Source organism: Pelodiscus sinensis, chromosome 1, assembly GCF_049634645.1.
Source record: "Pelodiscus sinensis isolate JC-2024 chromosome 1, ASM4963464v1, whole genome shotgun sequence".
Taxonomy (NCBI): domain Eukaryota; kingdom Metazoa; phylum Chordata; order Testudines; family Trionychidae; genus Pelodiscus; species Pelodiscus sinensis.
This window is the reverse complement of record NC_134711.1, coordinates 45,747,499-45,774,811: the sequence shown is the minus strand read 5'-3', so window position 1 is coordinate 45,774,811 and position 27,313 is coordinate 45,747,499. Positions and strand designations below refer to the sequence as shown.

At 43.2% G+C, this 27,313-nt stretch overlaps 1 protein-coding gene across 6 annotated transcripts in view; it reads left to right on the top strand.

Moving 5' to 3' along the window:
• Positions 1 to 27,313, top strand: part of MET (MET proto-oncogene, receptor tyrosine kinase) — a 130,917-nt gene that overhangs the window by 87,570 nt on the left and 16,034 nt on the right. For all 6 annotated transcript variants that reach the window (XM_014573355.3, XM_014573354.3, XM_075929236.1 and 3 more), the window contains exons 10-15: positions 410 to 509; positions 8,899 to 9,117; positions 14,177 to 14,323; positions 22,120 to 22,276; positions 23,070 to 23,210; positions 26,978 to 27,208. In XM_014573355.3, the coding sequence (XP_014428841.1) occupies positions 410 to 509; positions 8,899 to 9,117; positions 14,177 to 14,323; positions 22,120 to 22,276; positions 23,070 to 23,210; positions 26,978 to 27,208 (995 nt within the window). The remainder of the gene's footprint in view (positions 1 to 409; positions 510 to 8,898; positions 9,118 to 14,176; positions 14,324 to 22,119; positions 22,277 to 23,069; positions 23,211 to 26,977; positions 27,209 to 27,313) is intronic.

The following is a 27,313-nucleotide window of genomic DNA, read 5'->3' as shown; positions in this document are numbered from 1 at the left end:
GCTAACCCCGCTGTGCCTCCCCCACTTATCAATTAATCAGCTAGTCAGTGGAAAATACTTTGACTAGTCAATTAGTTGATTAAATGAAATTTAACATCCCTAGTTATAACAATGATCTATGTGGTCATATTGTAATCCGATAATGTCACAGGGAGTTCTAAGGCAAAACAGCTCATACATACATGTGTCATATTTATAGTCATGATAATACAATTTTGTGTTGTTAAAGAAACTTAATTACAAGAATTAAATATGACTATTCTAAGCTATATTTGAGCTTGTATTCCCTATTCAGATTGTATGTCTTTAATTTTGTTTCCATGCTGTAATTTGATTTAAAATATATGTGGTTATATGTTTTTTTTTCTAGAAAATACAATAGTAATGATTAATCTTTAATTTTTACCAGTGGTGGGAGCACAATTACTGCTGATGGAATCAACTTGAATTCAGTATCTCTTCCTCAGATGGTGATCACTGTACCTAAGCTAGGAAGGAACGTCACTGTGGTGAGTCAGTCTCCTGGATGATAAAATATCATCTAATTTTCATAACCTGAATGGCTCCTAGTCCCTTTGGTCTTGCTTGTGCCTTGTGCCGAGAGAGCTTGATCTTGCCCCCCACTGGAGTCAATGGGAGTGTCACAGGGGAATTGGCCCTTGTGAGTAGAACCAGGCCCAGTGCCTGTGTGTCAGAGGAGGTATCCCAATACAGCCAATGCAAGGGGGCTAGGCTACAAGTCGCACTATAAAGGGCTACCAGCAGGCAGTAAATGAAAGGTGGAAAAGAATGGAGGTGAGGGAAACTGGCTGTATCAGAGTCCTTGTCACAATGGGAAGCAGTCCTGGGGCTACTCTTTCAGGAAGGGAGTAGAGGGGACTCAAATTGGGAAGCTTCTAGGAGAAGGGGAGTCAGACACCTGTGGAACCTGAAGCTGAGGGAAGGGGAGTAAATTAAGACTGTTTTTCTATTATGGTACTTGGTTGGGGTCAGAAAATTAACCTTCCTAAAGGAGACCGGGCGTAGTACTAATAATATCTATAAAAGATTCTATAGGTAAGTTTTGTAATTTGAAAGCAGTGCAAAGTAAAGGATTAAAGAAATTATAGGGACAGCTTATGCTCTATTGAAGCCAACTGCCAAAACTGCCTTTCGCTTTAATCGTGTGGGAATGGACGTGTACTTGAGACGTGAGTGATGATTTATCTCAAGTTAAATAGTACAGTTCAAAAAAGCAAACTTCAAGATAAGCACAGATAAGAAATCACATCACAATTTTTTTTTTACATTTTAAATTAAATAATTGAAGAAGGAAACATTGGAGCCTATTGCCTCTGAGTTTTTGTACTTCTGTGCCAGTCAACCTCCTGTTGAGTTTCACTGCCAGGCATTCCACCACCAGTCTCTGCCCCCAGATTTATTCCTCAAGACAGGTTCCACATTGAAAAGGGAGTGGGTGGGGAGAAGTTAATATAGACAGAGTCAGATCCTGCAGGGGTTGGTGGTGCAGAGTGAGCTTCGCTGCTGCCTACCCTATGCTTCTCTGTGAACTTTGACCCTAAACCAGGGGTGGCCAACCCATTTAACAAAGATAGCCAAAACAGCGGTGCAAAAAATGCGAAGAGTTGCACCAGAATTGTCGAGGAAAAAAAAGCCCCCCAGAACAGAATTGTCAGGAAAAAAAAAAACTTTTTTGAAAGATCCTGTACTCCTGAGGATCTTTCGAAAAGTGTTTTCTTTTTCCGAAAGATCCGCGTCTAGACCGCGGTTTCACTTTCTAAATACCCTTTTTCAAAAGACCACTGAGACATGATTATGCAAATGAAGCGTAGAATATTTAAATCCCCACTTCATTTGCACTTTTGATCTACTTAATTTACGTCCCTCTTTCGACAGAGGCATGTAGTTTAGACATAGCCTGTGTGTTTGTCTGTGTCTGTCTGTCTGTCTCTTCAAGCTCTCCCAAAAGGAGAAAAGGTGGGGCTGGGAGCTAGCCTCCCCCAGCCTGCCCTTCAGTCATATACCTTAACCATAAGCCTGCCACAAATACCCCGCAGAGAATTCCTTTGTTGGAGGGGAACTCCCTGCAGCTGCTCCTGTGATATGGACTGCAGAGAGGTAAAAAGGGGGAGTGCAAAGATACAGTGACCGTAGTGGCCATTAAAGATTCTAAGCCAGCGGTAGCAGCTGAAATTTATATTGAGGCTAAGTCTGGCCTTCAGAATCAGGAAGTCATAATCAGGTGAGGATCCAGTTCTGTCTATTACCTGACACAGAGATCTGACCTCTTAGTGTATATTCTATCTCAACTCTTTTTCTCTGTTTTCATCCAATAAGGTGACTAGAAGAGAAACAAAGGAGATGCCACTGAATCATTAATACTCACTTGTGCACCAGCCTAAACAGCAGCATCTGTGCTTCCAAAGGCTGGTGCATTCTGTGGCAGATCTTCATTATCAACAGACCAAGTAAGATTATCTCTGATGGTCTCACCAAGAGAGAAAATCATTTTGAGATGAGAAACTGCACTCCCCAAGCCAGCTACTGAATTTCTATCCATAGTTCTCATTTTGCCATCCATTAGATTACTGAAAAATCATCCTTTGGGCTTTGAGATAGAGATAGCTAGAGGAACAGAGACAATATAAAAGTCTCTCAAATTGCTGTAGATCTCATCCATCTTTCATTTCCTTTATTCATCATTGGAAAACCCCAGTTTTTAGATTCAAAAGTGAAGACCTCCTCTCAGCCACTTCTGACTGTTTCAAATCCTGTAACATGCATCATACTTGCCCTGTGTTATCTGGGTCAACCTTCAGGTGACCCTTAATTATGGAGAAAGATTTCTGCTCTTTATCCTGTTGCTGGAAAAAAAATCAAACTGGCTTGAAGTTCAGGTTCTATAAATGAAGCTTTTACTAATTGCCTCAAGAGTCACATTTTATGAATGAGGCAAAAATACCATGCCTTTGTGGTGAGTCAAATGAGTTATGTGAAGGGTCATTATTCTCTGCTTGGTAAATGTATTTGCTATGTGCTTGTGAAACACTCCACATATTCAGCATCTTTTCTTCCTCATTTTCTTCTGATGCAAATTAGTCATAAGCAGAACACAGGTTCAGCTTTTAAAGTAAATGTATTATAAAACCTAATTAAATAAAAGTTAAAGGTGCTGCCTGATAGGCAGTATCTTAATTGAGTAGGCAATTGATTGAATTATAATTCTTTCCTTATAGATTCTCAATCCAATATTTCTTGAAAACTAAGCAATCATATTCTTCAATTGCTAAAACCAATTTCAAGGTAAAAATGTCATGTCATATCATGTATCAAAAAGGGCATTGCAAATAAGATTTATTTTGACCTTACCAATCAGTCACATTGCCTCACCTCTAAAGAGTATTATTAGATTTTTATCATTCTCTGAGAGCATCTGCTTCAGAGACTGTCCTGATAAAGTAGATGGGTTCAGAACCAATTCCAACAGATACCCACAAACAAAGTTATGAATACCACTGTTATTGATTTAAAAGACATCACTGTTGTTCAGTAGATAAGATGTGTAGTGATTTTACATTAATCAAGTAAGTATAATGATTATCTACAATGTGTTTGGTTGTGTAAACATATGTATGTGAGGGTGCATCTACACAGCACCCTAAACTCGAAATAAGATACGCAAAACTTATTTCAAAACTGTTTTGAAATAACTTATTTTGAAATTTGGCTTAGCTACACAGAGCCATCCCTTATCCATCGTGCAACAAGGTTTACCAGGATGGCAAAATAATGCGCCCATTATTTTGAAAAATATTTCAAAATAATGGGCAGCTTCTGTAGATGCAGAGTAGCTATTTTGGGATACCTACAGTATATCCGAAAATAACCATGCAGTGTAGACATACTTTTACTGAAGTTCAACAAAGTATTATATTATTGGTTAAAATAAAGTTTCACGCCAACAGTAGTAGGTCCATGTGCTAGAGAGCCTAGGCAGTGTCCAGACTCAGGGGTTTTTTCGAAAAAACATCACCTGCGTCTAGACTGCAGCTGCGTTCTTTCAAAATTAAATCGAAAGAACGCGGCTTTTCTTTCGACGGCGGTAAACCTCATTTCACGAGGAAGAACGCCTTTTTTCGAAAGTGCTCTTTCGAAAAAAGGCGTTCTTGAATGCCAACAGGGCTTTTTAGAAAGAGAGCATCCAGACTCACTTGCTGCTTTCTTTCGAAAAAGCGGCTTGCTTTTTCGAAAGTACTGCTTGCAGTCTAGACGCTCTTTTTCGAAAGAGGCTTTTTCGAAAGATACTTTCGAAAAAGCCTCTTTCGAAAGAGGCTTGCAGTCTAGACATAGCCCTAGTAACAAATGCAATTGAAATATAGAAAAGGACATAATTTAGTTGTACTATAAAATTAAGGTGCCTGATTCTACCTTCTCTTGCACCTCAGAGATCACACTGGTGTCAGCAGGAGTACATAGGTATATCTGAAGGCAGAATATGATCCATAAAACCAAATACCACATGGGTTCAATTCCCATTTTCTTCAGTGAGAGCTGCAGCCATTTAACTGAGAGCAGAACTGGGCCCACAGTCCATAGCTAAGTCAACCTTATAGTATAAATTTAAAACTCCAGTGTGCCTTTCCAGATTCTTAAAAAAGGTGGGGTTTTTTGGCAGAGCTAAGATTTCATACTCTTATATATGAAAACATGAATTATTGTGGTGATAAGAAAAAATGCTGATCTATGGACAGATAATTTAATCCCACTTTTCAAGCTAGTGTGAGTAAATGGCTTTAAACATTATTATGCTAATTTGATACAGAGCTAAATTGTACTGCATTAACTTGATATAAAAGAAACAATTGGAAAATTGTTCAGGTTGGTTTTTATAATGAGAATCAATATAACTAAAAAGGAATATTTGGCTCTATTTATATATACAGAGTTATTCTGCAGTAATATTAGTTTTCTTGGGATTTGAAAGGTGGGGTAGAGTACAGAACAGTAAGGGTGGTTGTAGAATGACCAGATAGCAAGTGTGAAAAATTGGGGTAGGGTAGGAGGTAATAGGCAATTAGAAAAGACAAGCCCTGAATATCAGTGCTGTCCCTATAAAATCAGGACATCTGGTCACCCTAGCTGGAAGTGCTAAGAACTAGGGATGTTAGATGTTGATTAATTGAATAATTGTGTAATTGCATCAAATGTTAGCAATTACACAATTATTCGGTAGCCCCCAGAGGCAGGGTCGGCAGCCATTGTGCTGCCGGCCTCACTCCCAGGTAGCCCTTTGCCACCCCACACTGCATCAGAGGCAGCAATGCGGGGGGCAGGCGTGGAGAGTCAGCCTCTATCCGCGGCGAGCCTGGGCATCCCACAGCAGCAGCTCCTTCCCCCCGCCTCCCATACTGGTGCCTCTGATCTAGAGGCGGCAGCACAGGGGACAAGAAGCTCCGTGGGCGCTGATATGTACAGTCAGCCAGCTTGAAAGCCAGCATCCTACGTGTATCATCTTCCCCCTACCCCTTCATCCTCTGCATAGCTGCCTCTCTATCAGAGGCAGCAGCGTGGGGGAAGGGCAGGTAGATTTGCAGGATCCAGTGCTCGTGTGGAGTCAGCTTCTAAGGTACTGGCTCCCACCTCCCCCTGCTTGCGGCCTCTGATACAGGCAGTATAATATAGTATATGGGTAGTATATATGATTAACCAATAAGCCCAGATTTGTTGGTTAATTATTTAGTTTACTACACATTGACATCCCTACTAAGAACCATGATTAATGCCCCAACTGTCAGCCATGCAACAGACATGTATAGTCTCTGTGAAGTGGCTGCTGAGCTGGAGGGTGCAGTGCTTATCTTTGGGGGACTTCTTGCGGAACTGAAGTAATGCCATCTGCATATGAGCTGCAGGTAGGAAAGGGAGCAGACTCAGGGTACGTCTAACCTGCAGGAGGTTTCTGGGATACCAGTTGTATCCTGGAAAAATTCTGCCGCATCCAGGGAACGTGTTTGCTCTTATGCTTTTGTGTGTGTGTGTGTGTGTGTGTGTGTGTGTGTGTGTGTGTGTGTGTGTGTGTGTGTGTGTGTGGTAGAGCAAACGCACTCTTTTGGGGAACCCTGTATACCTCGTTCTATGAGGAATAAGGGCTCCACTGAAAGAGGAGGCTTTTCTATCATTTGGCCCCATCTAGATGGAGCCAAATTGTGGAAAACCCTCTTCCGGATAAGCAATTGGAAAAAGCTATGCAAATTGCCAAGCGTAATTTGCGTAGCTTTTTCCGAAAAAAAGCCCTGTAATATAGACCTAGCCTCAGAGTACAGAACACAGGCCTCTTTGGGACTGACTCATATTATAGCCTCAAAGACAGCCACTGTGGCCCTCAAGGTATGTGTCCTGTAGATATAGGCTCCCCTTGCATCCTCTGCCCCTTGACTAGGTCAAGCAAAACCTGAGGGGCTGTTATGCGTGATGGTAGGGTTGCCAGGTGTACAATTTTCTACCATTATGTTCAATCGAGTAGGGAAACTGGAAAGTCGGGCAACCTTCAGGAATCAGCTTCTGCCACAAGGGAACATGCAACACAGCAGCTGCTGCTTGAGTCTGGAGAAGCAGCTCTCTTTAGCAGGTGCTGTCCCTCTCACTATCCCCCCACCCCTGATGGGGAGAACTGTTTGACTCCCGGACTGTTGTACTCTAAAGAAGACACTGGTGCCACCCAGAATGGCAGAGGGAGAGTAACCTGTCTGCCTACAACCTTGCTGTGCCCTGATTTCCCCTCTTCAGCTCCTTGTCCAGGGACTAACATCCTCTTTTGCTCTGCTGTGCCATGATTTCCCCAGTTCAGCCCCTTGCTCTGGAAACTGATCTGCTGTGCCCTGATTAGGCTGGTGGGCAGGCTCTACACCAGCTCTTCCCAGCCTGGCTCTGCAAGCAGCAGGTGATTTCCTGAGGATGGGAGAACAAGTGACAGGGAGGGGAAGTCATGTGGGCAGGGCCGCAGAGGAAAAGGAGGGGCAGGCTTGGGGCCTTAGGGAAGCAACAGAGCACGGTTGTTTGTTTTCCAGGGATTAGAAAGTTGGTAACTCTATGGAGGGGATTTTCTGATGGGGAGGGTTGTTTTGAGTTAGTATCAAATGGGAGAAGTTTTGCATGCATGGTGGGACATTATCCAAGATGAGGGTTTAAAGGAAAGAGAAGATTTCTAAGAAATATGGATGCTGAGAGGAAGTTGAGGGGAAGGTTTGGCAAGATGGGGTAAGAGAATGGAGGGAATATGGGTGAGAGTGAGGGAACTGTTCAATGATGGTGAGTCTGGATAAAACAGTGGTAAGGAGCAAGAAGACAAGAATGCAGGCAGTTCTGTGGAAATGAATGCTCCTTTCTCTGTACCCAACGCCCTATGTTTACTATTGGAATTGCCCTATATTTACTATATGCCCTATGTTTACTATTGGAATTGAGGGTGCAATTGAAGGGCTTCTTGCTCACTATTTTCCAATCAACCTCATGCTTCACCAAACCCCTGCCTGTGACATCCATCAGGAGTGTCCTCATTTGAAAATCTGGTCAACATATCAGAGGAGGGGCCACTTACAACTGCTGCTGCAAAGTATTATGTGAAGGTGAATATTAAAATAAATAGGAAGTGCTGTTGCTTTTGGTATTTATGTATTTCCTACCCTTAGCTTAGCTGACTCATTTTTACACTTATTGAGGTGCATAGTGGAGGAATGGAGATGAAGAAGTAGGAATAAAAGAGGTATTGTTGGGGGGCGGAGTGGAAACCTGAGATTTCAAAATTTTGTTTTCATCCCTCATTGGAAAGAAACTGAGAGATTTCAAAAAATGTTTAAGAGAAAAGACCCACCCCAGAATAGCCTGTAGCTCAGTGACTAAAGCATTCACCCAGACCGAGGTTCAAGTCCTCTCTGAACCTATGGGCACTCTTGAGGTGGCAGATATCTGTCTTTCTGACCAGGAAAAGTCCATCCTGTACCTGAGAGAGCTTCCCAACCAATCAGCATGATCCAATGAAAAAAAGATTTTGTCAAAATAGTCCTGACCATCTCCAGTGTCAGCTCTATCATCTTCTCTTATCATTTTTTAAAAAAAAGAAAAGGTATAACCAAAAACATAACCCTTCAAAAGCTCATTGTGGGATCATTTCATCTCAGTTGCTGTCAGGAAATACAAGCTGAAATGGATCCTGTAGCATGCAGTGTGTGGGCAGACTATAGTGGTGCTTTGTTTGGGCACATTGAGCAGGACTAGAGGCTTACTTATATAATATTAAAAGTAAATTCATGATTTTGTGGCACAGGGTGTATGATGCAAGATTAAAGCCTTAATTATATAATCTTAAAAGAAAATCTGTGAGTGTGTGGCCCAGGTTCTCATAGCATTTTTGGCAGTCATGTTCTGGTCACTTTGGCAGTATAAAGTGCCAGACTCCAGCAGATCTCCACATGGGAGTCCCTCTGACAGAGGCAGGATTTTGGCTGTTGTGTCGTGTCACTGAGAGTGACAAAGCAACCAGAACATAGTATACTGATGATCCTTGGCTTTGAAATTTTCTTTCCATTAATTATCTGCAAAACACTTGCCAGGAAATAGGTTTGCTCATACACTTCCTCAAAAGTGTGCAAAAGCCATCAAAGTGAAGCTTTTGCACTGATCACTCAGATTTAACAAAAATGTGGCATAAGATGCATGAGAATTTTACTTTGTTTTTTTTTATAGTAAGATTCCTACTGCTCTGCAGCTTTTATACATTTTATTTTAAAAGTTTGGCAATTGAAGTATATATTTTAAGTATTGATATGGTCTTTGAAAATGTTTATGTGCCTTTTGTATATTAAATGAATCTCTCTATTCTATATTCCTATCTTATTACAGACATGTAACCATCGTTCTAACACAGAGATAATCTGTTGTGCAACTCCTTCACTGAAATCCTTCAATTTGCAACTACCCTTTGTAACAAAAGTGTTTTTCATTTTTGATGGAGTCAAGTCCCCATATTTTGATTTTGATTATGTGAATAATCCTGTTTTTAAACCTTTTGAAAAGCCCATCGTGATCTCAAGGGACAGTCAAAATAAACTGGAAATTAAGGTAAGAAATATTTAGATAGTCTTTTATATTGTTGGCTCTGATCTACTACACTTTACAGAAGCTAAATTGAAACAGTATTCAGTAAATAATATTCAGTAATAATATTGAAGCTTACACCAATAAATAGGTACTAAACCACAAACACCTGTGAGCAGTAGAGGCTGGTGTTTAGTGAAGGTTTGGAGAAAAGTTCTAAAGGATCTCTCCAGGCCTACTGATGGATGTGGAAGACAAAGAAGGCAATTGCCACCGTGGCAGCAACGGCAGCTGGGGCCTTGAGCCCTTTAAATTGCTACCAGAGAACAATGCCGCATGCTTCGTGTGTGTCTGAAGGATGGGGGCAGCGCCACACTCATGGCAGCACAGAAGGCTGACTGGCCCTGGCCCTTTTACCCGAGGCCCCACCCCTTCTGGGGTGCAGAGCTGTCTCCTCTCCCCCATCTTGCCTGGGGCTGTGATGGCTGTCAGCCCCGCTGACCTCTGAAGAAAAATATGCAGCACTGAATTTCTTTAGAGCATTCTTCTCTGCTTCTATTGCTTTCTTCTGAAGTCCCAGTTGTCATGAACTATAGATAAGGAGCTGATACTAGAGATATACTACTAGGAGAACACTTAGCTCCAGCAATATCTCCTTCTCACCATGAACCCCAAAACACTTGGGGAATCTTCAGATGCAAACTTAAGAATTAGTAGGAGTAAGGATCTAGCTCAGTATTTGAAATTGTAGATCTGTAGACTCATCTATTCCTCCTTTATAATTTTGTGGCCTTTCCAGTGGAGGAAAATGGAACTGCCTTATTGGCAATGACATTCTAAAAAGCTTGGATGCAGGAATTTCTGGGTGATGTTCTATGGCCTGTGTGATGCAGGAGGTCAAAAAAGATTATCTTAATGGTCTCTCTGGCCTTAAAATTTACAAATTTAGTAAGGGTGCAAATTTGAGAATGAGGGCATGTTCTAAGTAATGAGGCTGTGTGCACAGAGGAATGGAATTCTCCCTCTCATCCCAGCATATACTCTTAATGAAGGGTGTGGGAGTACTAGCACACACCGCCCACTGTGTCTAGCTTGCATGGTTGGAACTAGAGGTGGGCTAAGAAAAGTAATTCCACTGTGTGGAGGGTTTTGATAGAGAGAAATCTGGTTTCATTTTGATTCAGAATGAAAGTCAAAAGGGAAGGGAGCCTGAACTATGAGGCAGCCTACCTGCCAGACTGTCCTGATACTGTGAACCCTGAGAAACCTGGGGTCCCTGACTCTTCAACAGTTCAGCAAGTAGGCTTTCAAGGAGCTAGGTGAGCAGGCTTCCAGGAATTCCATCAGACCCATACCTGGGTTTCAGTGGAACTTCTTCAAAATTGAACCATCTCCACAAAACATTTTGATTTTGACACATCAGCAAATTCTTACAAAAGCATTTCATTGGCATTTTCCCAACCAGCTGCACATGGAACCTCTGTCCACATAATCCTCTCTCCTTCAGTTGGCCCACAAACTGATATTATGGAGAGACCCTCTACAGAGTTCAGCTATGCAGCATCCAGAAAGAGCATGGAATCTCTGTCTCTACACAGCTTCTTCATGCAGTGGCCCCATAGCCTTGCCATTACACTCTAGGTCTTGCACATTCTTTGCATGCAGACAGGCTGCTATTGTACATGTAGATTTTGGATTTGGTGCTTCCCCATTTACTCCTTGCTTTCTTTTGCCCACCTAGCTTAGTCCCCACAAGGGCCCTATATTTACCATTTCTTCCTCCAAGAGGCTGTCCTGTTTCTGCTTAGTTGGAAGCAGCGGTGATGGTGGAGATTAGTTAAGAACTGGTTTATTGGAGAGTGACCACAGTGACACTTCAGCTATGTTAGTTTACCTTGTAGTTGTGGTTTCCTAAGCAGCTGTCTTCTGAAGCCTAATGCCTAAATGATTTCCTGGCAACCAACTAGAGAATGATATTAGTCAAAACTTGTCTCCTAGAGTAAAGCTTGAAGAGGCAGCAATTTAACATCTTCCTCCAAATAAAATTAGTTATAGTGGGATGCTTCCATCTAAACTGACTTTTGGAATGTATATTCAGGAGCCAAAAGATCATTACACGCCATACTGACAACATTTTCCCTTCACCCATAGACACATAGAAAACCATACACACGTAAGTTTACATGCCTCATGATCTTATTTTGAGCAATAATTAAGCAAGCACAGCATGAAATTAAATGGAAACTTGCTTCAGTGAACAAACTGTTCTAACTAACCAAAGTTCTTTTATCTTTTTCTTAATTACCTTTAGAAGGGAGAGGGAGCTTTTATCACAAGTTTTTCAATTGGACTAATCTAGTGTGACACATTTGGCTTTCAACAAATGTCTGGATACTAACTGAAGGGTTTTTTCTGGTTTCCCTTGATGAGCACAAGAAGTTATATAAGAAAATTTGCTCAGAAAAATTTGTATTTATTCAGCTGCTTTATCTAGGACTTTGTGCATCTGGGCATTGTGTTCCTAAAGTGACAGACCTTTTTTGTCTTCAGTAGAAGGCTTCCAAAACTCCATATTACACTTTCTCAAGGTTCTTCATCACAACCTTTGCCAAATATGTGACACGCTCTGAAGTTGATCAGTGCCAGTCCTGGGCTGGTCAGAGGGGTCATGGCAGAGTGATACTAAGCATTCTCTTGCTCAATTCCCACCCAATGAGCTGAGCACACTGCGTATGAAATGCTCCCATCTCCTGCCAACTTGCAAAGCATACAATTTAGAACAAATCTTATTGTCTGTCAATCTGGGACAGACAAAAACTCTGTCTGAACAAGAAAATGTAATTACTTATTACCTGACAAAAGAAATCAGTGACCTGTTCTTATGAACTTTGGGCCTGCTAACTGCCCAGTGCATCCTATCTCTAAATGAAAAATGATCTGTCTCAGTTTCCATGTGAGCACCATCAAACTGCAGAAGGAATGGATGATTTGCCCATATGGCCTGCTCTTTTTCTGAATTCCTCTTATGCCACTGTTCAACCAATTGTGTTGTACCATACTTACAGACTAATTATTCAAGTTTTCTTCTTCCAGGCTCCCAAATACAATATCAGTCTGTCTATCCTTGGGTATTCTGTCATCCATTATCATAGTACATAGTCCAGTGACGTTCACAAGGAAGCCATAGGTGCAGAGCAATGTTTGTTTTAAGCCCCTGGCTGGATATGCCAGACAAGCAGGAATTTTAACAGCCGATCAGATCAGGTCAGCAGCTTGTCGTAGCATGTAGGAAGTGATAGGCAAACACATAGACGTAGAAGAAACATCTGCAACCAACTTTATAGCAGCTCTAGGTCAGAATTGACAGAGACACTTCAGTTTGTCTTAGCTGTGCATATGATCATTACTTAAGATTCTCTTGAAAATGTCCATCAGTTCTATTCCGATTCAGAGGCAGGGTATTTAATTAAGTGGTGCTGCTGTGAGTCCCTATAAGATTGAGCACAAGTGCACTATGCTGTCTGGAGCTATATTTTCTTAAATATTTGTGTGCTGCCCAGCACCAAGAGAGTGCTTCTCCTAGGAAGGCTATTTGCCTGGTTTTAAGCTGCACATCTGTTTTTAATTGTCTGGCCCTTCTGATATGGGAACAGAACTGATCATGGTTTTATCTGCTGTTGTGAAAGAGGGACTATGACAGGATGTGGCCCCGATCCTGTGTCTTTCCTAGCCACAAACCACACAGAGACTTTTTTCTGGTCAAACACTTTTTGCAGTTTTTATAGTCTTCTCTCTTCCATTCTTACAAACCTGCACAGTTCTACATTTATGATAGCATGCACTCAGCTCAAGCAGCAAAGTTGGGGATGGAGAAAGAGGGGTATCTTCCATCTTCCCCCACTATTGTGACCTTGTATATACTGAGCATGCATAGTCACATGCGCAGGGTGGAATCTCACAACCAGGGGCAAGTCCACACTACTCCTGGAATCACCAGATTATCCTGTATTCTGGGAATGCATGAATGGCCACCCTCCTTAATTCTGAACAGGGTCTTTGGACTCTTACATGATTCAAGTAGCAATAATAATATTGATTAGTCTTAGTCTGGTATGTAGTGAAGGGCAGTTTTCCTGAGTAAGGAGTGCAGAATGGGATTCTTTTAATGCCACCAATTTTTTCTAGTGAATGCTCATCTCTGGCTTGTAGAACATGTTTCTTTGTATCCAGTTTGCTAGAGTGACCATATTCCCAAAACTGGCCTGGCCTGAGCCCCCTCCTATCCTACATAGAATTGAAGCAAACCTCTCATCCCCAACCCAGGGCTGGCCTACACTTCTTGGCACCACTGTTTGCCCAAGCCCTGCTGTCTGGAGCCACTTCCCCATCCTTGCCCCCCTCCCCACAAAATGTTCCTCTGCACTCTCCCCAGGGAATGCATCCTATTTTGGGGGGCAAAACCAGGCATTTTACCTGTTTGCTCTTGTCAACTGACCATCAACAAATGTCTAGTTGGGCATCTGGGATAGAGGATCTGTCCAAGCCCAAAATAGGATGTATGGTTACCTTACAATTTGCCCTGTTCTGTGCTAGCAATTTGCTGTCGAGTTTCACTCACTTTATAAATATAATATATCTCCTCCCCTTGCCATTTACAAAACAAAATGTTTGAGATGCCTACAATGTAGTAGATAACAGAATGCCAGTTTTGTATAAACAGAGCTATATAATGCTTCCTTTCTCATGTGAATTATGCAAAAATGTGCGAGAGTAAAAATACCAGCAGAATATGTTCCTTGGATGTTTACATTTTTAGAAATCCGCGTGGGTTGCATGAGTGTAACTAAGAGCAGAGTTTGTCCTTACGCATTTTCTTTCCCTTTTTGTTTTTCTGCAAAAATGCAATTAACAAAAATTAAAAATGCGCACTGGCTAGGCAAGAGAAGGCTAATTGTGTATTATTTTGTTTTATTTCATGTTTGCTTTTGCTATCATGAAATAATATTTTCTGAATCAATAATAGACCATCTTCTTAAGAGTTATATTAAATGATTAATTAATAATGTTTTAAATTTTTTTCCAGGGAAATAACATTGACTCCGAAGCTATTAAAGGTGAGGTACTAAAAGTTGGAAATAAAAGTTGTGAGAACATCGTCTTTCAGTCTGAATCAATTTTCTGTATGGTTCCCAGAGATCTGCTAAAATCCCATAGTGAGCTAAATATAGAGGTAAGATATCCTTACTCCACATATGACATAATTAATAATGATGCCACTGGAATAATGGTAGCTGCAAACTTAAAATGCATCTCTAATCCTGATGTCGGTAGTGATTTCAGTTCATTGACTTTCCCTTTTGTGTGTGTGTATTAACTTTTCTAAGTTCCAACTTACTTCAGAAAAATGTGAATTCTTTTATGTGAAACGTTATTACTACTTGTATTGAGGGATCACTTAGGAACACCAGTCATGGATGAGGACTCCATTGTATTATATGCTGTACAGACGCACAGAAAAAGATGATCCGTTCCCCATCTTTAAGAGATAAGATTGTAAGACAAGATACCACAGGTGGATCTGGACAGGTAGACAGGGAACCACATTGAAATCATGAGGTGATAGTTTTGGTTCTGATCCTGCAGGCCTTCCTTGGAATCAATGGGACGTAGAAAAAAGATGAGATAATCTGAATAAACAAGAAGTCCTGAGGCACCTTATAGACTAACAGTTTTATTGGAGCATAATCTTTCATGGGCAAAGACCCCTTCATCAGATGCATCTGATGAAGTGGGTCTTTGCTCATGAAAGCTTATGATCTAATAAATCTATTAGTCCAGGGGTTCCCAAACTTTTTGACGCGAGGACCAGTAAATCCATTCACGAGCTTTTGGAGGATCAGTAACATTCATTTGCATATTTGCATATTCATTAAGCAAATTATGACTATGCAAATAAATTGTTTCTGGTCCTCCCAAAGCCCCCAGTACCAGCTTTAGCAAAGCTTTTGATACGGACACTCACAATATTCTTGCCAGCAAGTTAAGGGAATGTGGATTGGATAAATGGACTGTAAGATCAATAGAAAGCTGGCTATACCAGCTTTGGGTTTCCCAAACTTTTTACTTTAGTTGGAACCCAGTTTTTTTCAATACTGTTTTTTGCAGCCCCAAATAATAAACACATATAAGAAAAATGAATAATTTTTCACTGTTTCACCCGGCTGCATCCTCCACCCAGCCTGGGCCAGGGCTTGGGGTACCCGGTGCTACACAGGCACTCTGAGAGGCGGGAGCAGGAGCAGATTGGGGGTAGGGTATCTGGCTAGGAGGGAGAGTGCAAGAAGGGCACTAGAGTAGGAGTTGGACCTCCCTGGTCTGGCACCCTCTGGACCTGACTGGCCCAGGGGAGGTCATTTCAGGGCTCCTGGTTTGTTCCCTCCCCACTAGACTTCTTTGCACCTCCCTCCCCTGCAACCCAACTGAGCTGCCCACTCCAACTAGTTCCCTGCACCTCCCCCAAAACCATCCCCCCACAATCCAAGGGAGTTCAGCACCAGTTCCCTGCAGCCCCTCACAGCCCAGCTGAGCTGCCCTTAAATTAAAGGAGATTGCCTATCTCCTAGAACTGAAAGGTCATCAAGTCTAGTCCCCTGCCTTTACAGCAGGACCAAGTATTATCCTTGACAAATATTTGCCCCAAATCGCCTCCGCAAGGATTGAACTCACAACCCTCGGTTTAGCAGGCTAATGCTCAAACCACTGAGCTATCCCTCCCCCCTTCTGTTCCCTATGCCTTCCCCCATCCACCACAGCCCAGTTGAGCCCTGCACTGGTTCCCTGCATGGCTCCCCCACAGCACAGCTGAGCCCCATTTCCCTGCACCTCCCCCCAAACCCCGCAAAACTGCTAAGCCTAGCTCTGATTTCCCGCCCCTCAGACCCTTTGAGTCTAGCCCCTGTTCCTGGCACCTCTCTCCTCCTGCAGGCAAACTGAGCTCTGAGCTCTGCACCTCCTCCTCCGCCCCCACAGCTCAGCCCAGCACCCTGCACCTCCTTACTCCCGCAGCCCAGCTGAGCTCTGTTTCCCTGCACCTCTCCCAACTGCGTAGACATGCTGAGCCCAGTGGTGATTCCCTGCCCCTCCCTCTCTTCCCTTGAGTCCAGAGCTGGGTTCCTGGCACCTCCCTCCTCCTGCAGCCCAGGTGATCCCAATGCCCCGCACTTCCCCGCAGCCCAGCCCGGCTCCCCCCAGTGTGGTTCCTGGGGGCAACTGCCCTCCCTCTGCTCCCCCCTCGCTACATCTCTGCCGGGAACCCGGGACATAAGGCTGCATCCTCCGCCCAGCCCAGCTCAAGGTTTGGGGAACCCAGCGCTGCACGGGGAATGCAGGAGCCCGGTACACCCCGGCAGCCATGCTGAGGCCCGGTACTTTTTTCCTGCAGACCGGTACCGGGCCGCGGCCCATAGTTTGGGAAACGCTGTGTTAGTCTATCAAGTGCCCCAGGACTTCTCGTTGTTTATACAGATTCAGACTAACACGGCTACCCCTCAGATACATGAAATAATCTGTTCTCCTCTTACAAAAATTCAGTTTGTTAGTTTGTTAAAATACAAATATTTAGGACAAGTTCTTGAACCAAAGTCATTCACCTTCTGTGAATCAAAACCTGGGCCCACGTGAGTTAGTGAGGATGTTGCCATTGATTTAAATAGGATTTCACCCTATGTTGATTCATATTACATGACAAGCATCTTTCAGACTGCTGAGAACAGAAAAAAAAAATCACAAATTATGTTCCTTTAAACCAGGGGGTGGGGAACCTAAGGCCTGGGAGCTGGATGCAACCCTTAGCTTACCTGGATCTGGCCCCCAAGGCTCAGGGCTTCTGACTGATTCACACACACACACACACACACACCCCCCACCTACCTCCTGGCAGGTTCGTGGGGTTGGTGCACACAAAACCCAGGCTGGCCCTCCCAATGCTCTGAGGGAAATGTGAGGCATGTTTTTCTTCTTCTCATGACCAGGGACCATGTCAGTGAGGGTTTGTTTTTTTTGGGGGGGGGTCGCTTCTCACTTGTGTGTGGCCCCCAAATCATTTTTCTGAGGGTCAGTAGCCTCCAACCTGAAAAAGGCTCCCCACCGCTTACTGTGTATCTTGTATGCCCTATCCTGCTCCACTGAAATAAACAGGAATCTTGCCAGTGACTTTAGAGAGAATAGGCTCAAAACTTGCAGTATGACTTTCATTTAGAGCCGTGATTTCCAAACTTTTTGTATCACTAGTTTTCAGAATGGAGAGGGGTAACTAGTGGTGCTCCCCATGGTTCTGTACTGGGACCAATCCTATTCAACATATTCAGAAATGACCTGGAGAAAAAGGTAATCTGTGAAGTGGCAAAAACTTGTAAATGATACAAAACTGCTTAAGATAATTAAGTCCAAAGCAGATGGCAAAGAGCTTCAAAGGTAAAGTGGGACACTGGACAACAAAATGGCAAGTAAAATTCAAGTTGATAAATGCAAAATAATGCACATTGGAAAATATAATCCCAGCTATACATATAAATGATGGGATCTAATTTAGCTATTATTACTCAAGAGAGATTTTGGAGTCATTGTGGATAGTTCAACTCAATGAGCAGCAACAGTAAAAAAAGCAAACAAAATGTTGGGAATCAATAAGAAAGGGATAAATAATAAGACAGAAAATATCATTGCCTGTATATAAATCCGTGGTATGCCCACATCTTGAATACTGCATGCAGATGTGGTCACTTCATCTCAAAACATATATATTGGAATTGGAAAAGATTCTGAAAAGGGCAACAAAAATTATTAGGGGTGTGGAACAGCTGCCCTATGAGGAGAACGTAATATTAATCAGACTGGGACTTTTCCACTTGGAAAAGAGATGGCTAATGGGGGATATGATGGATGTCTGTAAAATCATGACTAGTGTGTAGAAAATAAAGAAGGAAAAGCTATTTACTCCTTCTCACAATCCAAGAACTAGGGTTGACCAAATGAAATTAATAAGCAGCAGGTTTAAAACAAAAGGAGGTATTTCTTCACACAACACACAGTCAATCTGTGGAACTCCTTGCCAGAGGATGTTGTGAAGGCAGGACTTCAACAGGGTTCCAAAAAGAACTAAGTAGTCATGGAGGATAGGTCCACCAATGGCTGTTAGCCAGGATAGGTAAGGATGGTGTCTCTAGCCTCTGGTTGTCAGGGCTGGGAATGGGTAACGGGGATGAATCACTTGATCCAGGCATGTGACATTGGCCCCTGTCAGAAGACAGGATACTGGGCTAAATGAACCTTTGGTCTGACCCAGTGTGGTCGTTCTTATGTTCTTTCAGCCTTCCCTCCTCCCCCCCCCCCCAAATGTAATTTATCTGCACCCTGCCAGGAGCAGGGCTGGTGCTGCAGGCAGGAGCCACAACCAAGAGTGAACATCAGGGATGGGGGCAGGGCCAGGGCTGGCAGCTGCTATAGTCAGGGGCTAAGATCAGGGCAAGGCTCCAGCTGAGGCCAGGTCCTCAGCTGGGAGTTGGGTGGGGCTGGAGTGGAGTGGGGCTGCATGGCACTCCTCTGCCTCGTGTGGGAGCAGTCTAGACCAGGAGGGGCAATAATTTTTGATGGGGGGGGGTCTCTCCAAGAATTTGGAAAGTGGTCGAGGGCTGCGTTCTTCCAGGATATTAATGGAGAAGGTGCAGGGTTTGAGATGGAGGTTGGGTGCAGAAGGGAGTTTGGGGTAAGGAGGCGGACACTGGACTGGGGTGTAGGGGGTTGGATTGTGACCTAGGGCATGGAATTGGGATAGAGCAGGGGGTGCGGGGATTTGGCTTGTGAGCGCTAGGGCAGGAGGGGACTGTGATCTGGGATAGGAGATTGGGAAGCCAGATCTGGGAGGAGATATGAGTACAGGAGGGGAGGATTTGAGTATGTGGATTGGGGGGCAGAGGGTTGGGGAAGGGAAAGACTGGGGTGCCAGAGGTAGGATCTGCCAGGAGACTTACCAGCCAGTGCCATTTCTGAATCTGTCTCCCTGCCTGCCCCCCCTCTCCTCCCACTCCAGGCTACAGCCATGCGCTCTGGTGGCTGCCTGCCATTGAAACAGGCAGCTCCCATTGGCCAGTTTCTGGCCTAAAGCTTTCCCCTCCTAAACCTTTCCCCCTCCCCTCCGGACTCACAGTTTTTAAAAAAAAGCCTCCCTGTAGCTGCGGCATGCGGCTGGGGCAAGGTAGCGGGGAGCCTGCCTGGAGCTCCCCGCAGCAGCTGCGGGCTGGATCCGGTGGCCTGGCAGGCCAGATCTGTCCTGTGGCCCATATTTTGCCCCGGCCTGGTTTAGACCCTGTCATGCCCCCCTCAATTTTCCTTAGTGGAGTACACCCTGCAGTTTGGTGACCACTGTTTTTGGTGGCAAGGTCCTTGGGCTGAGGAATGTTTGTTCATCTTGTGTAGAGCATCTAGCACAATGTGGTCCTGGTCCATGACTGCATCCTTTAAGGTCTACCTCGGTACAAATACAATAGCAACTAATTTCTGTTAAAAGTACAAGTACTAATTCTTGGCTATAGAGCTGATAAACTGTGAAACCAAATGTTCTCTTTATGCCTTCCCTTTGGCAAATACATTTTCATAGAAGATTGAAAATGCCATGTCTCTCATATATTATGTATATGAGGGTATGTCTACACTAGTCCCCAGTTCGAACTAGGGAGGCTAATATAGGCATTCGAACTTGCAAATGAAGCCCGGGATTTAAATATCCCAGGCTTTATTTGCATGTTCCTGTCCGGGCACCATTTTTAAATCCCCCTAGTCCAAACTAACTGCCCGCGGCTACATGCGGCAGTCAAACGTTAACTCGAACTAAATTCTTAGTTCGAGTTAACTGTTACGCTTCGTGGAATGAGGTGTAACAGGTCATTCGAACTAAGGACTTAGTTCGAATTACCGTTTAACTGCCGCGTGTAGCCACGGGCAGTTAGTCCGGACTAGTGGCATTTAAAAATGGTGACCGGACAGGAACATGCAAATAAAGCCTGGGATATTTAAATCCCGGGCTTCATTTGCAAGTTTGAATGCCTACATTAGCCTCCCTAGTTCGAACTAGAGGGCTAGTGTAGACATACCCTTAGTCCTTTTGATGCCTAAGATGTGGCATAGATGTGGCATGTTCTTCTTGTGGTAGCAAAGTGTTCAGTACTGAAGGGGTTAATCGAGCTTTCTACTTGTTTACTGGCAAAAAGCCTTGGAAATTGCTCTCTGCTCAGCAAAGAAAAATATTTGCACTTTTGATGGACAAATCCTTCATTCTAGTACCCAAAGGACTGACTTCCAGACAAGGAAAGAAAAGGCTTGCCAAATTCACTCCAGTTGACTGGGATAGTGCCCTGGACCTAAAATATTTTTGCCTGGTCATTGTTTGCTGGGTTTTTTTTTTAAACTTGTTGACTAGCTTAAAATTGGCAAGGATAGAATCACATGACCTTGTGAACTATACTATAGGGCCTGCAGCATATTTCAGCCTAAACGACATGAAGTAGGGCTGTTTTAAAATTAGATAGTGTTTTTTACTATAACCCCCCACTTTTATCAGTGCAATTTGATTAACACAAAGTGGCAGTTTAGATTGTAAGCACTTTAGAGTTGGGATTGTTGCCCTTGTTCTGTGCCTGTGCAACACCTATCACCATGGGTGGCAGGTATCATAGACCAGGGGAGGCAAAGTCAACCCCTAACCCAGGCCTGTGGCCCTGCCTATGCTCTACCCTGAGGTCCAGCCCTTATTCTGCCTCTCCCCTGAAGCTGGGAGGGGCTCTGCTCTAGCCAGTGGCTGGGGGCAGCTCAGGGCTACCAGTTGCCTAGTGCTTGAGCCTACCAGCAGGAGAGGCGAGCAGGAGCTCTTCTGGCTTCAAGGGGAAGCTCAGGGCTCACCAGACAGTCTGAGCCCTGAACTTCCCCTTTTGGGCCCTCTGTTTAGTAAAAAAATCCAGCAAGTACCGGACATGTGCAATGTCCGGTATTTCCTGGATTTCTGGCTGGGCACCAGATGGAAGCCTGGCGGGGGTTGGGGGAGTGGCTGGGAGGCGGGGCGTGATCGGCGCTGGGAGCCCTGGCTGCGTCTGACACCTTGGGGAGGAGGAGAAGCCCTGTCCCCGCTCCTCAGTGCGTGGTGGAGCCGCAGCCGGACTCACTCGCGCTTCTGTGGACCGTGCATGGGGTCTGCACGTGACCAGGTCAGTCCCACCCCTCCCCCCTTCCCCCGACCCATACAACCAGCTCCGCTGCCCCCAACCCCTTCCCGGCCACCCCTGCTTCCTGCCAGCTGGTTCTCCTCCTCCCAATCTCCCCTGGTCAGCTGCGCTGCCCCCGACCCCCCTCCTCGCCCGCCAGCCCTGTCCCCAGGACCCCCCATCTCCCCCGGCCAGCCGCGCTGCCCCTGACCCCCCACCCACCAGCCCTACCCCCTGACCCCGCCCCTCTTCCGCAACCAGCCCCACCCCCTTCCCGGCCAGTCCCCCCTCCCTCCCTCAAGTGTGTCCAGTATTTTTTCTAAACCTACCTGGTAACCCTGCGGGCGGGTGTATCTGGAGCCTAATCTTCTCTGAAGAAGGGGTTCACCTGCTGCCCATGCCTGTTACAGTTGGGTTCTGGTCCAGGTCTGTATCTCCTTTGTGTTATAGTAATGCAAAAAAATAAGTAATTGTCTATGTGTGCAAATGCTGGGTTTCATGTAGGCAATATCGTTTTGTGGGTGTGATTGCTACTTGGCTTCTTGAAAGGAAGTAATAAACTTTAGAGGACCAGATTCAAGTTCATTTCCACCAGTTTAAATCTCCTTCATCATACCAAACTTCTCTCCTTGGTGGAGCCTTTCAGGCCAGGATTTAGCCCAAAAAGGGTATTTCAGACACACTGTTTCATTGCTAATGAGTATTATAGATATTGGAGGATTTTTTTATTTTAAAAATCTTCAGCTATTACAATGTCTTTTTCTTTGTTTGTTAGTGGAAGCAAGAAGTTTCCTCAATAATTATTGGAAAAGTGATGATTCTGCAAGATCAGAATTTCACAGGACTGATTGCTGGAGTTGTGTCAATATCAGTGTTATTTTTATTGTTGTTGGGCTTTTTTCTATGGATGAAAAGGAAAAAACAAATTAAAGGTGAATTATTGCTAATTTTATGAAATAATTTAAAAATGTGGGGGAGTTTTGTAAAGCTTAACTATTGTATGCACTGCTTACATGTAATGCAATAGCCTTTTCATATACCCTGCCTGTAGAAACGGCCTAATATAGGTCCAATCTTTAACTGCATTTCAGCTCCTTTTTGGTGCCAAGACTGTATGAAAGGCCAAAAAATACATCTGGCCTTCTGAGAACAGGAAGATTTTAGGTGAGGCAGGATAACCCTAGCCTTGCCTCTCCTCTATTCAGTCTTGGCAAAAGGGATAGGAAGAGAGCCTGGCTGGAGTGAACTGTACTTCATCTATACCAATGTTTCTTCAACTGTGTTCCATGGCACACCAGTGTGCCGCCGAAAACAACAGAGTTCAAAATGGACACCCTTAAAGGGGCAGGCAACCTTTTTTTTCTCAATAACTCCCCCCCTCCCCAACCTTTTTCTTTTTCTCTCAACAAAAAATCCTTGTGTTCCTCATAAAAAAAAATTGTTTGGTGTCCTTCGGTCTTAAAAAGTTTAAGAAACACTGATCTATACTCAGCTATTGTAGAGTCCCTTACAGACTATAACCAGCTGGTATAAATTAGAGCAACACGCAATCTGCTCTACCTTTTTTGTTGAGTATCAGAACAACATCTATCCCTCTTTCAAATTTCCCTGGTGGCCTCTCTTCTCATCACAGCCAAAAATCTTGCCTCTATGTATGTTCTAAATTAGAATTGACACACATTGTACATGACTGTTTGACACTGTTTCTTTCATACCGCTTTTCAGATCTGGGTAGTGATTTAGTTCGTTATGATGGAAGAGTGCACACTCCTCATTTGGATAGGCTTGTGAGCGCAAGGAGTATAAGTCCAACTACAGAAATGGTTTCTAGTGACTCAGTAGACTACAGATCAACATTTCTAGAAGGTGCGTGTCTGTTGTTAATCTGAGCAGGAGTTGCAAATTTTTAACTTTCTCATGTTTCAGCTATCTTCATAGAAACACCTGTTTTGAACTATATCTTATAGCTTAATTTTTTCATAAGACCTGTCTGTCTTTTGTTAGAGACCTTTACCTGCTTTTTTTAATAGAAAGTAGACTTCAGGGGTATTTCACCATGTTAAATTGAAGGATTTTTTTATTATTATAATTTTCACTATAGTCTAAGTGGTAAAATGAGATGAGACTAGAGAACACATTGTAAAATCAGTGTAAACAGTCAAAGAAAAAAATACCATATTCCAAACCTTAATGAGGAACTGTGGATTTATTAATTTTTTACTCTATGTTTATGTAGGCCTACCAGGTAAAAAGTGGAGTTCTAAGGATAACAGTGTTTCAATGACTCCTACATCAGCTATGCTCACTTAAAAATGAAATGCCATATATTCTAAGTGTCCAACATGGCAATTCAGCTAAGGATTCAAAAATCAAGCTGTGTGATTACTTCTGCTTATGTTGGGTCTTTCTCAGGGTACATCTAAACTACATCCCTTTTTCGATAAAGGGATGTAAATTAGACATATCGAAATTGTAAACGAAGCCGGGATTTTAATTTCTTGCACTTCATTTACATAATGGTGTCTGCAGCTTTTTTCAAAAAGCTGCTTTTTGAAAAAAAAAACCTGTGGTGAAGTCATGGATTTTTCGACAGAAATGCCCTGTTTCAAAAGAGCCTGTAGGTTACAGGTTCGATCCTGTAGGTTACAGGATTTTTCGAAACGGGGCTTTTCTCTCTTCACCGCATTTTTTTTTTTTTTGAAAAGCGGCTTTATGTAAATGAAGCATGAGAAATTCAAATCCCGGTTTCATTTATAATTTTGATGCGTCTAATTTACAACCCTTTATCGAAAAAGGGATGTAGTTTAGATGTACCCTCTGTCTCTCTTTCCAAACTTGTCTTCCTTTTACAAAATGCTTGAAGAGTCACTGAGCTTGAGATTCACCTGGTGGCCAAGGCATTCATTCAGGGGAGAGGGAGACCAAGTTCACATCTTTGTGCCAAGAAGTAGTCAGTTACTTATGGGCTACGTCTACACTGGCCCCTTTTCCGGAAGGGGCATGTAAATTTCACTAGTCGTCGTAGGGAAATCCACGGGGGATTTAAATATCCCCCGCGGCATTTAAATAAAAATGTCTGCCGCTTTTTTCCGGCTTTTAAAAAAGCCGGAAAAGAGCGTCTACACTGGCCCCGATCCTCCGGAAAAAGTGCCCTTTTCCGGAGGGTCTTATTCCTACTTCAAAGTACTTCAAAGTAGGAATAAGAAGTAGGAATAAGACCCTCCGGAAAAGGGCACTTTTTCCGGAGGATCGGGGCCAGTGTAGACGCTCTTTTCCGGCTTTTTTAAAAGCCGGAAAAAAGCGGCGGACATTTTTATTTAAATGCCGCGGGGGATATTTAAATCCCCCGCGGATTTCCCTACGACGACTAGTGAAATTTACATGCCCCTTCCGGAAAAGGGGCCAGTGTAGACGTAGCCATATAGAGTGGAATAGCTTGAATGGGAAAAATTGAGAAAGCCAGACAGCACTGAATTGGGCACTCTCCTGTAATGTGGGAGACCTATATTCAGACAGCTGGTCTACATCAGGCCAAGGGGGGAATTAAATGTGGATCTTCCACATCCTTGGTGAGTGTCCTAACCACTGAGCTAAAGATACCACTAATTCCTCCTTCTCCATTTGTTTGGAGAAGCTAACCCTTAATTTATTTTGTTTTTATGTTAATAATATATCCAGAAACCACAGTGAACAGTAAAGTCAAAGTAAACAATTTGTTCAATAATTGTATGGACTTTTTTGATGGCTGAAATTTTTTAGAATTTTTTAATTTGATTTGGGTCAAACTGATTTTTTCCTCTACCTCCATTTTTTTGGAACTGGCAACAAACCAAAAAACAATTATTCTCCTCGCTGTGTCTAGGATATGTTTGCCATACTCTCCTGCATGGTTCCTTTATCTTCTTGATACAAAAGAAAGCTACATATTTTACCTAGAAAATCACAAAAACTTAATTAATACTAAGTATGTGTTTGATATGCATATTAGTTACTATAAGGAATAAAATGAAAAGAGCATTGGAAAGCTTAGAAGGCATATTGATAACAGGTTTTAACATTATTTTACAAAACTGGAAAGACTCTTGTCAGTTACACATGATAATGGATACATTCCCTCCTGGTACTACATAAATGTGAGAGGGATTTCTGTTTCTAAACAGAACAGCATGGAGTCAGAATCTGGAATCCAATTAATAATTTTAATACTATCTGCATCTTATAATTTCATGTAACATATTTATGTCCAATTTCTTTTTTCTTACTAAAATAGCCTGATCCGTTAGAGTTTCTTTCTTTGACTATGAACTAAATTCTGCTCACTGCCTCTGCTGAAGTCATTCCATATGTAACTAAAAACAAAATTAGGCTCTTTGATTTAAGGCTCTTAAGAAGTGGGTAATTAAGTAATCGTGCACTCAATACAATTGTGTACGCCTACTATATTTAAATTGAAGAGCCACAGCGGGGGGTTGGTCCCAGACCTACCCTACTGCACCTCTGCCTTTTAAATGTAGTAAGAGCCAGGTGGCTCTTACTACGTTTAAATGGCAGAGGAACAGCAGTCAGGGACCCAGCAGGAGCTGGGACTGCAGAGTCCTGGCTCACGCCTGGTGCTGGACCTACCTCACCCGGCTCTTGTTTCATTTAAAAGACAAAGTGCAGTGGGGGCACGTACGGGACCTTCCGCAAGCCAGGACTTATCAGTCCTGGCTCCTGCTGGGTCCCTGACCGCTGCATCTCTGCCTCCCCTGCACCTTCCCCCCTAGCACAGAGACAGTGCTGGGGGACCGGCTTTTAAGCCAGCTCCCTTCAGCACTAGCTCCTGCTTCCCCACTCCTTTCTGTCTCTGATACAGAGGCAGCAAAGGAGGGGGAGCGAGTAGTCAACTAATCAACTACTCTTTTACATCCCTACTTTGATTCTGTTGTGCAAAATGGTAGTAAAATGTGAATGGTATTTTGATTTAAACTATTCCCACATAATTTGCTATGCTTAACTGAAACATTGCAATTGCTGTAATTTAAAATCTGTTGGCAGATTTTTTTTTTCAAATTACAGCACCTGGTTTTTTGTTGGGTTTGGGGTTTTTTTATGTTACACCAATTACATTATCTTTGGAAGCTACAGGATATGAATCACTCTTAGGCATTTCCCTGGTTGAATATTGACTATTAGCTTGTCACGGGCTGTTTTTGATTGCTCATGGAATTATAATCAGATAGTAATCCAAAATTGTGTATTCTGAATACTTTACTATTTACTACTTTATCTGTATTCTTCTCCAATTTTACTCCTATCAATGGCTAAATATTCTAGCTATACTATGGGGATTGGCTAGATAAGGAAGGGCCTATTCCCTCTGACATAAGTGGCAGTTTTGCCTTTTACTTCAAAAGAAATTGGGTTGGGCCCTAAATAAACTTCTATCTTTGGTGCCATAGGATACATGAGCTTTGACAAGGCAGCAACATGTACTTTCCTCTTCCGTTTTGTGATTGAGAGTGTTGGCTAACTTCCAAACTGATTGAGTATAACTGACTTTGTGCAAGTACCGGTTAAATACAACTCTTGAGCTTCCAGTGAGCAGAGAAGGAATCCTAAAAGAATTAAACTAATTTCTGTTTATTTTGCAGATCAGTTTCCAAATTTTTCTCAGAATGGCTCATGCAGACCAGCACAGTATTCTCACACAGACCTATCCCCCATTCTGTCTAGTGGGGACTCAGATTTAGCTAGTCCACTGCTGCAAACTAATGTTCACATTGACATCAGTGCCTTAAACCCAGACCTGGTGAAAGAAGTTCAGCATGTGGTCATTGGGGCTGACAGCCTGATTGTGCATTTCAGTGAGATAATAGGAAGAGGTAGGTATTTCAGCTCTTATCTTGCTAACAGCATTTTTGCACAACCATTCATTATATTCCTTTCTGAAGTCAGCATCTTATTTTGCTTCAGCTACCCCAGACTAA